The sequence below is a fragment of the Pagrus pagrus genome, assembly GCF_965226575.1.
Source record: "Pagrus pagrus genome assembly, chromosome: 6".
Lineage (NCBI taxonomy): Eukaryota > Metazoa > Chordata > Actinopteri > Spariformes > Sparidae > Pagrus > Pagrus pagrus.
This window is the reverse complement of record NC_140190.1, coordinates 12,658,042-12,672,709: the sequence shown is the minus strand read 5'-3', so window position 1 is coordinate 12,672,709 and position 14,668 is coordinate 12,658,042. Positions and strand designations below refer to the sequence as shown.

General features: G+C 42.7%; 1 protein-coding gene across 1 annotated transcript; it reads left to right on the top strand.

Moving 5' to 3' along the window:
• Window positions 1-1,206: 1,206 nt before the first annotated feature.
• tmem59l (transmembrane protein 59-like) lies at window positions 1,207-14,267 on the top strand. The gene is given in 10 exon segments (XM_084354030.1): window positions 1,207-1,359; window positions 1,361-1,471; window positions 1,473-1,703; window positions 3,040-3,145; window positions 4,520-4,614; window positions 4,774-4,926; window positions 10,697-10,802; window positions 10,886-11,000; window positions 11,117-11,234; window positions 12,459-14,267. Coding segments are annotated over 10 exon segments (1,332 nt in total). The 5' UTR covers window positions 1,207-1,221; the 3' UTR covers window positions 12,618-14,267.
• Window positions 14,268-14,668: the final 401 nt, after the last annotated feature.

Sequence of the window (14,668 nt, the reverse complement as noted above, 5' to 3'; positions counted from 1 at the left end):
TTGTAAATATTACCTTTCTGAGTTTGAATTTCCAAAACTACATAGTGCACCTTTAAATGCAGTTTGTGTTACGTATACTTGTGTATTTCCATTTTCCGCAACTTCATACATCCACTCCTCTACATTTTGATAACTTTAGTTAGTTTCTTTGCAGATGACATGCTGCATCAGAGCCAAACCAATTTATTTTTCAGCAACTGGACTTAAAGAACAAACAAAAAAACAACAGTTTATAAGTTAATGTCCTTTTCTTATTTGATTATTTGACTCTTCTCTAATTATTAGAGCCGGATGCTTTTGGCCAATCACAGATATATCAGTATCAGTGTATATGTTGTCCAATATGAAAACTTTGCAGAAAAATATGCTTGGGTAATTTAAAATTATTACAATTCCTAGTGAAGTTGAATGTTTCAGAGCACTGATCTCTTTTTAGACATGATTATTGTTAAACTGTTAATATCCTCACTCTGTTACATACAGTATCTTTGTCACAAGTGTTTAATAATCACAATTGAGAAATCATTGCAAAAAATGTATCTGCATATATTTTTTTACTACATAATATCAGTATATAGAGCAATAAATGATCATCTTATCTTATCGCTCCATCCACATCATCAGATTCCTGTTTACATGTAAATAAATATAAAAAAATAGTCCAATAGTTTTGTCAGAAATTATACTGTTTCATACTGTTTTACTTTGTTTATATGTGGCGGACCCTGCCACCACCTCTCTAGCCTCAAACACTGTTCTGGGGACTTTATTTTCCTCAGAGAACAGCTTGTTTATTCAGTTATGGAAAAGATAAATATGTATGAGTTTGTATCATTACCTCACTAATAATGTAAATATTAAAATTCTGAGTTTGAATTCTCCAAAACTACTTTAAGCCCCTTTAAGCTCAACAATTAAAACGTACAAACTGAATAATATTCCTCAATTATTATCATCATCTCAACACTTAAATAAGCAAAGTTACTGAGTTCATAACAAATAAACCACCAAACAAACAATCATTCATTTTTTTAGCTGTTTTGTCGCCTCTCCTCAGCTGATGCATGTTGTGTCCCTCAGGATATTTAACTTAAGCTGATCAGCTGCGACATCGATCGTTTTGTGAAGTGTCGATACTTGAACAATCGGCCCATCTGTCCGCTCGGTGCGGGACATCTGCCTCCCGCAGCTCGGCCCTGATCAACTCTCTAACACATTTTTATGAATGTCATCATCACCGCCACAGTGTGCACTGCAGTGAAGGCTGCTCTGCAGGTTGTGTGTGTGTTTGGGGGGAGGCAGGCTGTGCGTGATGATGATGATGATGATGCGTGTGACGCCACGGGCAGCAGCAGCAGCAGCAGCGGAGCAGACAGGATCCGGGCTGAGGCAGCAGCAGCAGCAGCAGCACCCACACCACCTTCACCACCACCACCACCTCCACCAGCAGCAGCAGCAGCAGCAGCGCCGCCACAAAAGGAGCTCAGTGCTGCTCGAAGCTCGTCTCTCCGCTCCTCTCCTCTCCTCCTGGGTTTGAGATGCTCCGGCTCGGCGGCAGGATGTGCGGCTGGTCGGCCCTGCTCTCGGTGCTTCTTGCTGGGCTCGCAGCTGCGTCCTCGGATCTGTTTGACAACCAACTGGGCGACATCAATTACTGCAAAAAGCAATGCCAGCTCACCATCAAAAACAAAAGCCCTGCTAAAGTAAGTTATCCCTGTGTGTGTGCGCCTCTCTCTCTGTGTGTGTGTGTGCGTGCGCGCTGTAGCGTAGGCTGCCTCTGCAGAGAGCGTATTATGACAGCTACATCCCGCTGCTGTCCGACATTTCAGCGCCTGAAACGATGCTCAGACTCGCACAACATATTCAGCTTCAAAAGGGAATCTGTCTTTACATGAGAAACGACAGAGAGGACGTGTTTAGGTCCGTGCGTAATGACGCTCGCTCCGATTTTTCCGCTGCATCCTTTTCTTGGATGCTCCGGCGCATAATTAGGCCGAAAAATGGATGCAGCTCATTTTCTTCTGAGCCCCGAAGACTCGTCCGAGGAGTGAGCAGCATCCAGGCGTACTTGCGATAAACTGCGCCAGTAATTGATCATTTCTTAATCTCAATCATGCAATTAAGATCGGCCAGGTCAGACGTATAGCGCACGCAGCCTATGGAGGACCGGTGAGGGACTATTGTGAACCATGAAGCAATTATCTGTCCTCTGTTGACAGTTTACACAGCAGCTCTCTGCTGACACAAGGCCAGCCTGGATCCATGATGGCTGTGAATCACACCAGGAGTTTTCTGTGCTTTAGATCTCCACTGTCGGATGTTTTTCCTCCCACCTCCTCCTCCTCCTCCTCCTCCTCATCTTCCTCCTCCTCCTCTGCCGCCTTCAGGTGTGGTTCAGGCGTCCTGCAGGGCAGCAGGAGCAGAGCTGCAGAGCGGATCACAGTCACCTGTTTTGAACATTGGGGATGAAAACGAGGCTACTTGTGCGTAAACGCCGAGTTTATAACTGTCTGGAGATGTTGAATGAGCAGTCGCCTTTCAACTACAAGGCCCAGGTCCGCGGTGTGGGATAAACAGCCATCTGTGCCTGCTGTGGATAAACAGGGAAACGCAGTGAGGATGATGACAAAGATGTAATAAAGCGTTCATGGTCGCGGTCAGAGGATCTCTTTGTCTCTCCTGTTCCCTGAGAGGTCATCAGAGGGCGCTGTTCCCTCACTTCAAACCCAAGAATTGAGGCATTATGACAAGAGGAAGTTGAGTAATGTGCATCTTCATGTCCCACCAGCTCATCTTCCAGCCCAAGTTTTAAGCTCCTGTCTTATTATCACCAGTTTTCTGAAAGCTTCTTATCATCTGTTTATGACAGGCTGTAATACAAACAGCTGCAGCGTGTCATTAAGAGATGCCCTACACCATCTCTGTCATATTTTCTAACAAGGATCTGGTGAGTTTATCCAAGAGTGCAGGAGACGTCTCTAATTTTTGCCTCCTCTCTTCTCTTCCCTCTGTCTGTCTGTCCGTCTGTCTGGCTGCTAGGACTCCATAATGAACGCCTGTCACCGTGGCTGTCGCCTCTACTCCATCTGCCAGTTCGTCAATGGCAACGCCGGCTTCAACACCAGCAGGGAGGAGTGTCAGGGAGGTGAGTCAGTGTGTCAATCTGTCTGCAGGACTGCAAGAGTGAGTTTGCTGCTCTTACAGTTTTGCTGTTTAGGCTACCGAGGCTTCAGTCTTGAGTAAAAATGAACGGCAGCGGAGTGAATCCTCTTAGTGTGAAGGTGAAACTTCTTATATCAGTCATTTCTACTTGAGTTTCTTTTTGACAAGACAGGAACATTAATGTCATGAAGGTAAATATGCTGAGGTCTTGGACAGAATATTTCTTTTACTTTCCTTTTTCTTCTTCAGCATAACTGCTTTGCAATACACTCACTGCATAGCTGCAGCAATAAGTCAATAAATCAATCAGTCAATCAAAAAAAGAAAGTATTAGCCCACTATTTTGATAATCGATGAATAATTTCAGTATTTTCTCAAGCGATAAAAATACCAAACATTTGCTAGTTCCAGCTTCTTAAATGTAAGAAATGTCTGTTTTTATTTCTCTTCTATGACAGTAAATGAAGCGTCTTATGGTTTTTGGACTGTTGATTGGAAAAATGAAGCAATGTGAGGACGTCACTTTGTGCGACGAGCATGGACATTTTACAAACTAAACAATCAATCAATCAATAATGAAAAGAATCATTGTTGTTGGCTCAGATTCACTGTGAACTACCAAAATTCAAAATTCTTTACATGCTGTTAATTTTTTTATGTTTTAGACAAAATCCTTACATATTGCACCTTTAAATGAAAACTACTGTATATACAGTATATACACTTTTAAATGTGCATGAGCAAACAGCGAAATAGAACAAAGTGTACATACAAAAAGTAGAGTCATGCATTAGTCAAGGTTGTTTATAGCCAATCGATATTGTGTAAGAGTCAGTGCACAGTTTTAATGTTTTCAGAGGTGGTCTAGACCGACATCTCTTAAACATCAAGATGTTGGACACAGCTCTGCTAAATATTGCAGCTTCCTAAAAGCTGGCAGGCTCAGTGGGTATTTTCTGGGTGTTTAAGGCTGTTCGCCCTGTTTGAACTGCTGTATTGGAAATCAATGATGTGATTTGCCATCCAGACAGCAGATGCCCCATCGCCCCCAGTTTCAATAACTGCAACGTGGAGTGAATCATCTCCGCAGGGGCCGACAGATACACCTCTCTTGCATCTTTATCTTTCTTCCCACATAAATAGCCTGCACCTGATTTATTTCTTCTTGTCTCCCACCCAGCTGACTGAAGTGCTGCGTGCCCACTGGCTTTTGTTCTTCTTCTCTCTTCACTCCTCCATTTGCCCTCTCAACCTTTTCTTCTTCTCTTACCATCACACTTCTTCTTTCATGCTTCACAACTGTGCCTCTCTCTCTCTCTCTCTCTCTCCCTCCTTCTCTCTCTCTCTCTCTCTCCAGCCTGCCAGGAGGCATACATCAAGCTGCTGGAGCAGGAGGCCTGCTGCACCGGCTGTGCCAGCCAACCCTCTGAACCTGAGATCAAGAGGAGGAAGGTGAGAAAGCTCTGCAGTCAATGGCTGCACACGCAAACACTGCAAAAGCAGATATGAGGGCCAAACTCTCTCAGGAGAATGTCTGAATATTAATGTTGCTACGAAGAGCACAAGTATCCTGACGCAAAGTCAATACCTTGTCTTGTCTCTCTTCCTCAGCTCAGGGCCATGACTCTCCGCCCTAAACCCCCCTCTGTGATGGAGGCCGTGTCCAGTTGGTGCAACGACATCGTCAGCTCTGCTCAGAGCTTCATCTCCTCCACCTGGACCTTCTACCTGCAGGCTGATGACGGCAAGGTTGTCGTTTTTCAGGTAAGACCTCACCAAGTGTTTGTGGAGAACAGGCAGATGTTGCATTACAAAGAGCATTTATCTACGATCTGACCAGCAATTTTCAAACCAGACAGATCCGCAAGTTTACTCAAGGTAACGGTGTGTTTCTTTTGGACGCTACTTCTGGTTAAGAGAAGTCAGCAAACGAGGCTAAACTTAACGTGAATAAAACTAAAACATGACCTCATCTGTGAACATTTGTGAGTCAATTCAGATAGATTTTTATCAGCAGTGATGGTTGTTCACCACCCCTGAGGCAAGCTACTCGCCCCAAACTACCAGATAACTTTACTGCTTAGCCGTAAGCTAACGTTACTCAACTCTCACTAAATTCAGCACTCACCAGAGACTCAGGTTCTCTCTTTTCTTTCCCCCTCTCCTCTCTGTGATGTTGTCAGTGTAGTAAAGTACATTTCCCCTCCAGCTGCAGTTGATAGTCACCATTACAGAACATAAACACCAGACAATGGAGGTCACTTCCACGTTTCGCTGCTGCAGTCAGGTTGATAAACAGGAGTGAAGATGAATCAACTTTTGAATCCCAAAAGGAGAAAATTAGTCTGAGCTTTGCCGTTGGTAAACAGCTCTGGATTGGAGCAGAATCTGATATTGGTGTTTATTCCCCCAGAAGGTCTGACTCTGAGCAGTTTTACTGAGAGATGACATATTATGTATGTTTCTGCATGAATGGTTAATTGTTCCTAAAAGTTTCAGAGCCATATTGACAGTTTGCATGATTGTGTTACATGAACACTGCTCCTAAAACTTCTCAAATTTGTTTTTGTGTTTCTGGCAGCAGCAGTCTGTATAATAGAAGAAAAGCTATGTAGTCGGGGCTCCAAGTGGCTGAATTGATATAGATGGACTTATCTGGGTTGTCCCCAAATTCAATTACCAACAACTCAAGAAAACAGGCTGACAGGACAGAAAACCCAGCAGCAAAGTCGGCTTGTTCAATTTCAAAACGAGTCCTCGTTCTGTTTGTGTTGAAACTTAATTCCATCCAACACACTTCATACTCAATCTGATCAGTGAGCGGATGCAAAGAGAAACAAGAATACATAAACATGTGTATTTTTTATGCTTTTTGTCGATGATGTATCAGCCTCTTTTATCTTAACTGCTAAATTTCACCTCATCATTCTGAATGTTTGCACTGACAACAGAGTGGGATCTTTAAGTGCCTCGCAGCAGATAAATGAACCCTGAAATCTCCATAAATGAACTCCCCTCATACATTATATCGTAATGGCCCACTGACTCATGACGGTGGAAAATGATAACAGTAATATCTACAAAGCTTTTTCATTTGGTATGTTTTGAACTGGAGGTTAAAAGCAACCCCGTAGACCTTTATAGATTATTGGTGGGGCCATCCTCTGCTTCCTGTTCACATAGTGAAATACATCCTCCGCTATACGGTGCTGTAGAGCTTGGTCGGCTGCCAAAACAACTCACAGCCCATTTTAGAGCCAGCGCGTCTGTGAAGGTTGAGTGAGCAAGGGCACGCAGCAGGGTGTGGATGAGGTGGTTGAATCCGTTCTTTCGGGCACTTTAATTGTTTATAAATGTCCCTTTAAATTATGTCACACGGGCCTCAGCATCATGCATTTTTGATAAGCGGCAGGGTAAACCTGCCTCAGGACGGAAAACACACTGCAAGATTTAAAAGCTAGTGGTGGACTGCGCTGAAGACTAAAGATCTTTTCAAGAGTTATTTATGGCGTTTTAAATGACTAAACTGAGTGGAGCTGACAGACTTATTGTTGGTGCCACCACAGAGGTTATATTTAAGTCCTGTTGGTTTGTCTGTTTGTTGAAGATTTTCACTACTAATGATCCATTACTTCAGTCTCCAGTGATCATCTGTCCCTCAGTGTGTATTTCCATGCTGATCTGGATCCAGATTAAACATTTCTTCACATTTTCCGTCACTGAAATGGCAAATTTAGAGTTATGTGCAGCCTTTGCAGAAGTGTGCGGTCTTAAAGGGGCTTTCTGGACATATTGCTAATGCCAAACCACCTATACATTTAAGCTATAATAAGATCTGGATTGTTTAACCACCGGACTACCCAACCATATCCTCTGAATTTAAAAATCTGGTCAGAAACCTGCATCCTCGTCAGGGGTTTTCCCGTTTGTATAATGTGACTTTGATGACATTTTTAGCTCCATAATTAAAGGGCTCAATGGGAAATGATAGTATTTACGCACCCTAACCCATACAGAAGGGCTTCTGTTTAACACAGGAGTCTTTTATATGCTGAAATTCACGAAGCTGTGCGCACACTGACCTCATATGGAGCTGCAGCAGCCACAGAACATGAAATTACCAGCGTTTTCTTTCGGACTCGGTGATGGATGTTTGCTCTTTATGGCGGTGACATGCGGGCTGAAGCGGCAAGGGAAAGCCAGGCTCCACGGGGCTGTGAGAAGACTATCAGGCCTGTGTTTAGCGGGCAGCTGGCAAACCGCCACCGACTTGACAGATTGACTCTCTGAATGTTGAAACAACAGAAAAAGTCCAGTGAAGTTGAAGGACAGCAGAGGGGGGAAAACAAACCGACCCTGCCTGCAATATAAATTACGTGGATGCCATAATGAGCTGTCTATACACTACATCCATCTGTGTCCTCATGTGTGATGTCAAGTTGGGAGAATGACTCGTTGTATGCAGCCTCAAGCGTCACAAAAACAATCAGAGAGCTGCCAGTAGCCAGTCAGTGGGAGCAGTTAGCTTTGATTATAAGGCTAGATTAAAGTCACTCTCCAGGAAGGAAGGAATAAAAGAACACTTGTAATCATGAGGAAATATCGGTAAAACACAGCCCTTTACCTCAATCATTCCCTTCTCACCACCCTCTTGTTATTTTGACCAATCAGCCCATGATAGGGCGACAGTGTGAGAGCGTTCGGGACAAGTGAGTCGATTAAAGACTTCCTCCGACTGAGCTGTGGTTGTGTTAGCGAGCCGGCCCGTGGAACAAATTGAACTTGGTGTAAGGCTGAATACAGAGAAAGGAGTCGCTACCCGATTTCTTCTTGACAATTGCATTAGTCATTCTGCCCGAACCAATTTTAAAGAAACAAAAACCCAGAAGAGAACAGAGGGGACCGGAGGAATAACGGCGTACAAGGAAGCGTGACTTTGAGTTATGATGCTGCACTGAAAAAGCAGTCAGTGTATTTTCTCAGCTTAGTTTACTCACCCAGGCACCAGAGACAGTAACTGACCTACACTTGATTATTACAGACAGTATGCACGTATGATAACACATTTCTCTCCAATTTCTTCTTGTCTGTTGCTCTCAGCAAGTCCCTCCTGAAGATATAAAGCTTTGACAAAGGGTCACAAGTATATTTCTTTTATAAAAATATATTTAACTTTTAAAGGCCCAGTGGTTTCCTAAAGCAGCTGGGGACTGTAGTTTGTAGCTAGTGTTAGTCAAACAGGAGTAAACAGTGCATTTGTTGGGGACTATTTTCAGCAGTGGATTAATACACATTCGGTGCACATGGCAGAATGATATACAGCAGTAAAAACTGTAAAATGAGGAGAAATAAAAAATTAAACTAGTCTGTAAGGATGTACAAAAAAACAGCAATTCATTGTCGTTTTTATTCTTTTTATTAGATTTGTTGACGTTAAGAAAAATACAGAATATCACCAGATTTGTCCTTTAAGCATTATGGTAGGTGCTTGCTTTGCGCCCAGGAGCCACCATGATGTTTCAGTTTTGCCCTCCTCACACATTCACATTGATTTCTGTACACTCTCTGTTTCCTATGACTTACCATCACAGCCCCGATGCAAATATAAAAAGTGGCCTTATTTGACCACATGGGGGTGCTGTAATTAAAGTTCAGATTTAATTCATGAATTCAACACCATTAGTCCAGTTTACACTCAGTATTTGCCAGATGGACCATACTGGCCTTTTTGTTTGATTATTAATTAGAGTTAAAGCAGAACAGATTCGCTTTGTAACCACCTCAGGGTTTGTAGACCCAAAGTAGTGTTTGTAATATTTAGACATAGTCAAAGTTCTTTTACAAAACAACAAAATCAACCAAATAAGAGACATGACTTTCTTTCTTTCTTTCTTTCTTTCTCTCTCACTCTCTAAGTCAGAGCACCTTTTGCACTCCCTCTCATAATGCATGACAGATGCAGATCAGGCTCCACTCATTGATGGTTAGATCCCTTCAGTCCGCAGCCAATGACAGCCAACCCCCTCACATCTCTCCCCCCGTCTCCCTGAACCCTTAACACCGGTGCTGCATCTGGTTTTAATGGACTCTGTCAGAAAACATTGCTCGCTGGTGGTAGCAAACCCGTCTGTGAGAAAAAAACATTTTCAAACAAAAGATGTTCAAAAGATTGAGTGTGTTTTGGGAAGCAAACTAACCAGCCATGTCTCCACAGTCAACTTGTCATCTAGTAGAAAAGGGATCAATCATTTCCTGAGTAAAGTAACGAGAATGAATGAAACCAGAAGTAATTTAGATTGTTTGATATAGTGAAATTCACAGCAAGAAGTTTCAAAGTTCATAGAGCCATTAATGTCAGAGTTGATAAATACTGGCACCGTGTGTGTGTGTGTGTGATTGCTGAGGCCAGCAATAGTATTGTAACAACCGACTACAACTGCTGTTGTAGCGGAGGGTTGGGTCAGCAGCGGGGAACCAAAATCCTCTTTTAATGAGTTCTCCAGGGGAACCAGAAACACTGCGCACATAATGAAACACACAACAGTGCAAATACTGACAGCAGGCTGTGTGTGTGTGTGTGTGTGTGTGTGTGTGTAGCAGTTGTTTTAAAAGCCATTTTTCAGCTCAGTTCAGTCCCAGTTCAAAAGGTTTAACTAAACTGATTTGAGTGGGTGAGAAAGATTCTGAGAGAGAAATATTGGCATTAAAATTGAGCAGGAAAGAACAAAGGATGGGAAACGTTAGCTTCAAGGAAGTTTGATTAAGTTATACAACAAGCTGAATGCTCAAAATGAGATATAACAATCATTTCCATTAGCGTGCTAGATTATGATTCAGGAGGCATATCTTTTTCGCTGCACAAAAGAGTAAATTTATGATTTTGCAGCATTCTAACTTTTATAGCAGAAAACATCTCCTGAGCTGACGTTTATTGATTTCAACATGAAAGCCTGTTATGCTACAGGATGATTGAAAGTCTAACTGCGTTCCAGCTCCAAGGCTATAGACGCTAGCCGATCCTGACCTCTGACCTTTCAGTGGAGCAGAGCAAACAACAAGAGTTTTTGAGAGAAATTTTTCGTTTAACCTTATTTGAGGCGTCCAAAGTTTAAGCACCAAGTGTCAGAGCTTAAGATAGGGTCAGCTCGTCCAGTATTAACATTGATCTTAATGTAACATTGGGTTACTATCAGCTGGGTGTTACCGGTATATATGAGAACTGCAATGTCTTTTAATCAAACATGTAAAAAAAAATCAACAAGGTTTTATTCTGATTTTCCTTCAAAATGAATGTGGTGTTAAAGTAATAGTTTGCCATTTCTGGAAATAAGATTTTTCCACTTTTACATGCTGAGAGGTAGATGAGGACATTACAAACACTCACACATGTCTGTAGGCTCAGTATGAAGCTTGAAGTGATTAACCTAGCTTAGCATAAACTCTGGAATAAAGGGGGAAACAGCTAGACATGCTTTGTTTAAATATGACAAAAGGTATCAAATGTTGTCGTTTGTTGTCGTCTGTCTCTCCTCAGAGCCAGCCAGATATGGAGTACTCCCTGCCCGAGCTGCAGGCTCCTCGATCCAACGTGGCGGACAAACCCTGGCCTCAGGTCCACTCTCACACCCAGAGACCCCATGGTGAAACATTTACACGACACACACCTACTGCACGAGCACACATTTATCAGTGTGTGTTGCTGCAATATTGCCTCGTTTTGCAGGTGTGAGGGGGCACGGCGAGAGGGGAGCATCCAAAGCAGGCGGCAAAGGGAAGCACCCGGTCCAGCACGCGGACGACCCCACAGCTGAGCACGACTTCCTCGGCTGCATGTCGAGGTGAGCTGGAGCTCGAGTTACCCTGCTGTGAATTAAAGAGTTAAAGAAGGGAACGTTTCTAAATGTCCCTTAACTCTTATCTCCTTCCTTCTGTGTTCGACTCTTTCCTTCTCCAGACGTTCAGGCCTTCCGCGGTGGATCTTAGCGGCCTGTCTCTTCCTGTCAATCATGGTCATGTTGTGGCTCAGCTGTGCCAGCCTTGTCACCGCACCGGAGCAGCACATCAAGACGCAGGTAAACACACGGAGAAGTAAACACTACACATGTGAGGGGAAAATGAGTTAGTAAGTTTCACTCAGAAATTCAAGGGGTGATGCAGCACACTTGAGGGGCTGTTTTGCTGGAAGTCCAGTTGTAATTGAGGCTGACGTCTGCCCACTGATGTCCACGGATGTGCGCCTATGTTTCATGATGTTTGCTTATGATCTTTGAATTGATTAAGGTGCACCAATAGAACTGACCAAAAATGACAAAAACTCTTTATCCATGTGGTTTGATCGTGTTTGAAGTCAATTAAACTGATTCCAGGGAGTCAGAATAAAGATGACTGTAATATTTACAACAGCTAACATACTGCTGTGTGATTACTGTAGCTGTCAGTACCAGCGTTGGAGTCGTTACTCCGAAACAAAATCATTAAATTATATCATCAATCATTACCTCGAAAATTAATGCATCATTTTAGTTGTTTACTCCCTGCAGAAAGACGTTTGCCACTCTACTCTTTCCATTACTTTTGTGTTACTCACAACATCGTCTGAGATGCACCGTCACGTTATTGGCAAGAATATAACCTGTAGCCTTATTTATGCCCGTGTATCAGCCCTATCATAAGAACAACGTACACTTGGAGGACTCAGTTGGATCGCTCGCTCACAAACCTGTGGTTTCATAGTCGAGTAGTCCAGCTTATCTGACCTGTTTACCACTAAAGTAGTGGTTATACCTCATGAGGAGGAGTCTCTCAAATCGTCTGCTCCTCCTTGGAGTCAGCACAAGACTGACCAGGCTGGAGAGCCTCTCCACGGGTGTAGTGTCGAATTTTTATGGAGAGGTCAAGAGTTTCCTGTTGAGCGCGCATGAAAAGGCACGTGTAATGATTTTTTTCCTTTCCGCCCATTGTGCAGATAATTGAAGAGCTTATGTAACACAAGGAGTGGTGGAGGATGTTTGAGGGGCAGGAGCGAAAAAATAAAAAGGGCACCACATGCACTCAGGGGGGCACCAGCGCGTCGAAAATCGTGATATACGTATTTATAGAGAAGAGAGGGCACCTCACCACAATTTGTCCAGTGGAAGGGCAACCTAGAGGGCACTTTGTTATGTTTTATCTGCCATAGGGGGCATCCGAGAGGGCACCTTCACAATGTTTTTCGAACATGGGTGCTCCAGGGGGGCAGGTATTGTGAGTGAACCTGGTATTTTCCTCATGTCTCTCTTCTTTTTGTGTCTTTCCAGCTGAGTATCAACGGAGATAAAGAGTTCCTGGATAATGCCCAGAAAGTCAACCCGTACCACCTGAGTCCTGTGATCGCTGTCACCGTGAAACAATCAGAGGAGAGCCAGGAGGCCGGGCCGCTGCCGGTGAAAGTTGACCTCAACAAAACCTGTGTTTAGAGAGGACCACGGGGAGAGCTGCTGTCTTGTTTCCCAGGGTAACCATGTTGAAATCCTTGGCCCGGCGGTGAAAGGGGTGAAACAAACACATCACAGGGACTCAATCAGTCACCAGAATTTTTTAAAACATATTTTTAAGAGCATGGCACCCTCCTGTTATTTCAAATTACCATACTGAAACATCCAGCTTGGTCTTGTTGGTCTGATGGCACGTCATTTACTTGTACAGTCCACATTTCTTCAAGTCCATCCTCAATATTTTTCCTTAATGATCAGCCTGCTCATTTCTCATTGATAATAAGTCAGTGCTCTTGTCTCTGAGCCACGCCGGAGAGAGGGAGGATGGATGACAGCTGAGAGCTCTCGCGTCGTATTTCATGTCAGGCGTGGACGAGAGAAGACAAACACTGAGATTCATTTTAGATTTAATTTTGCCTCGTTCTCGCAGGGAGTTTGGATTAATTGATGGGTTGCTGAGAGCGAGAAAAAAGGCGTAAAAAGACCGAGAGAGAGAGGAGGGGGGAGATGAATGGAAGGTGGCCTGTGAGCGCTGCAGGAAACAGATACTGCAGCTCACAGTTTATGATCTGTTTACACAATCAGCATTATGAGCTGTTTAGTAAAAGCTGTGTCATAAAACGGTCCAGAGATTCAAAATCATGTTTTCCCCGCACGGTGGAAAACAATCAAAGACGTACTACTTACTCAAAAACCTGATATAGTGTCTTTTGTCACCTTATTCCTCTGTGTGTTTGTGTGTGTTTGGATATGTACGCGTGTGTGTGTGAAACAACAGCACACATGCATTTACAGGGAACAAACTGACAGATTCAAAACTGGAACTGGATTGAAAGCTGTAATGAAACCATTATTTATTTTCTGCTCTATTTATTCAGCATCATCGACATGAGTTAAATAGTGTTATTGAAGTGCCATGCACAGTTTATTCATCATACAAATGTAAAATACATCTTAACACAGATCTGAAAGAGACACACAGAGAAGACTGCACCTATTACTGTATTATTATTATTATTATTATAATTATCATATTATTGCTCTTATATCCCTTCAAGAGTTCTTAGCTGTTATATGTGCCATGTGCTTTCTAATAGCTGACTATTTTGTATGTCCTAGGAGCACACACTGAAGGATAACCTCTGTAACAATGTGTAATGCAAAGCTTTTAACATAGACCTTTGTTATCGAGCGGAGTTGCACAGTCTTAGAGAAGATTTTTCCGTTTTCCTCTCAGTGCTTTCGATGTGCCGTAACGCTCTCTTTTCATCCAGGCTATGTAGACAATAAACCGTGCATGCAAGTGACGCTTCGATAGTTTACCTTAACCGCCCGCCATGCCAGCGATGGCAAGCCTCTGCTGTAGACTTGTGATTTTTTGTGTTAACTATTTACTGTAAACCTTGACTAGAATGTGTAACGATGAATGACACACGTCCTCATGATTTACACGGAGGACTGTCAATTAAAAAGCCATTCAATCAATATCTGTGCTGGTTCAAGCTGACGGTGTATCATAAGGAATATGATATGACTTTCAAAACCGTATTGTTTCCTTTTTACTGGTCTGTTTATTTTCAATGAAATGAAACTTACAACATGATGAAATAAAGTGTTTTCATTGTAAATAAATCACAGAGTCGTGTGTGTTTCTTCATATCACTTTATAATAACCGTCATTAATAAACAGGACATTTATTCTTAATTAAACCTAAGTTGACAGTAAAATAAGTATTTACTGAGGTTTAAGCGGGGAGGAAGTAACAGATTACAACTGCTCAAATGACTGTAATTAAGTCATTTTTTGGGGTACTTGTACTTTTTCAAGTCTGTAATTTTACTCGTACTATAGTATGCCATGTAATCTACTTAGTAACTTTCAAAATCATAACCGAGTACTGAGTACAATTCGACTTTATATCCAAACCTTTCATCTACATTTTTGTAACCAAAACTACTATCTGGTCACAAACGGGCCAATGAAAACCTTGACATTTGGACAAAAACACAAAATGGGAGAAATTTAGATTGAA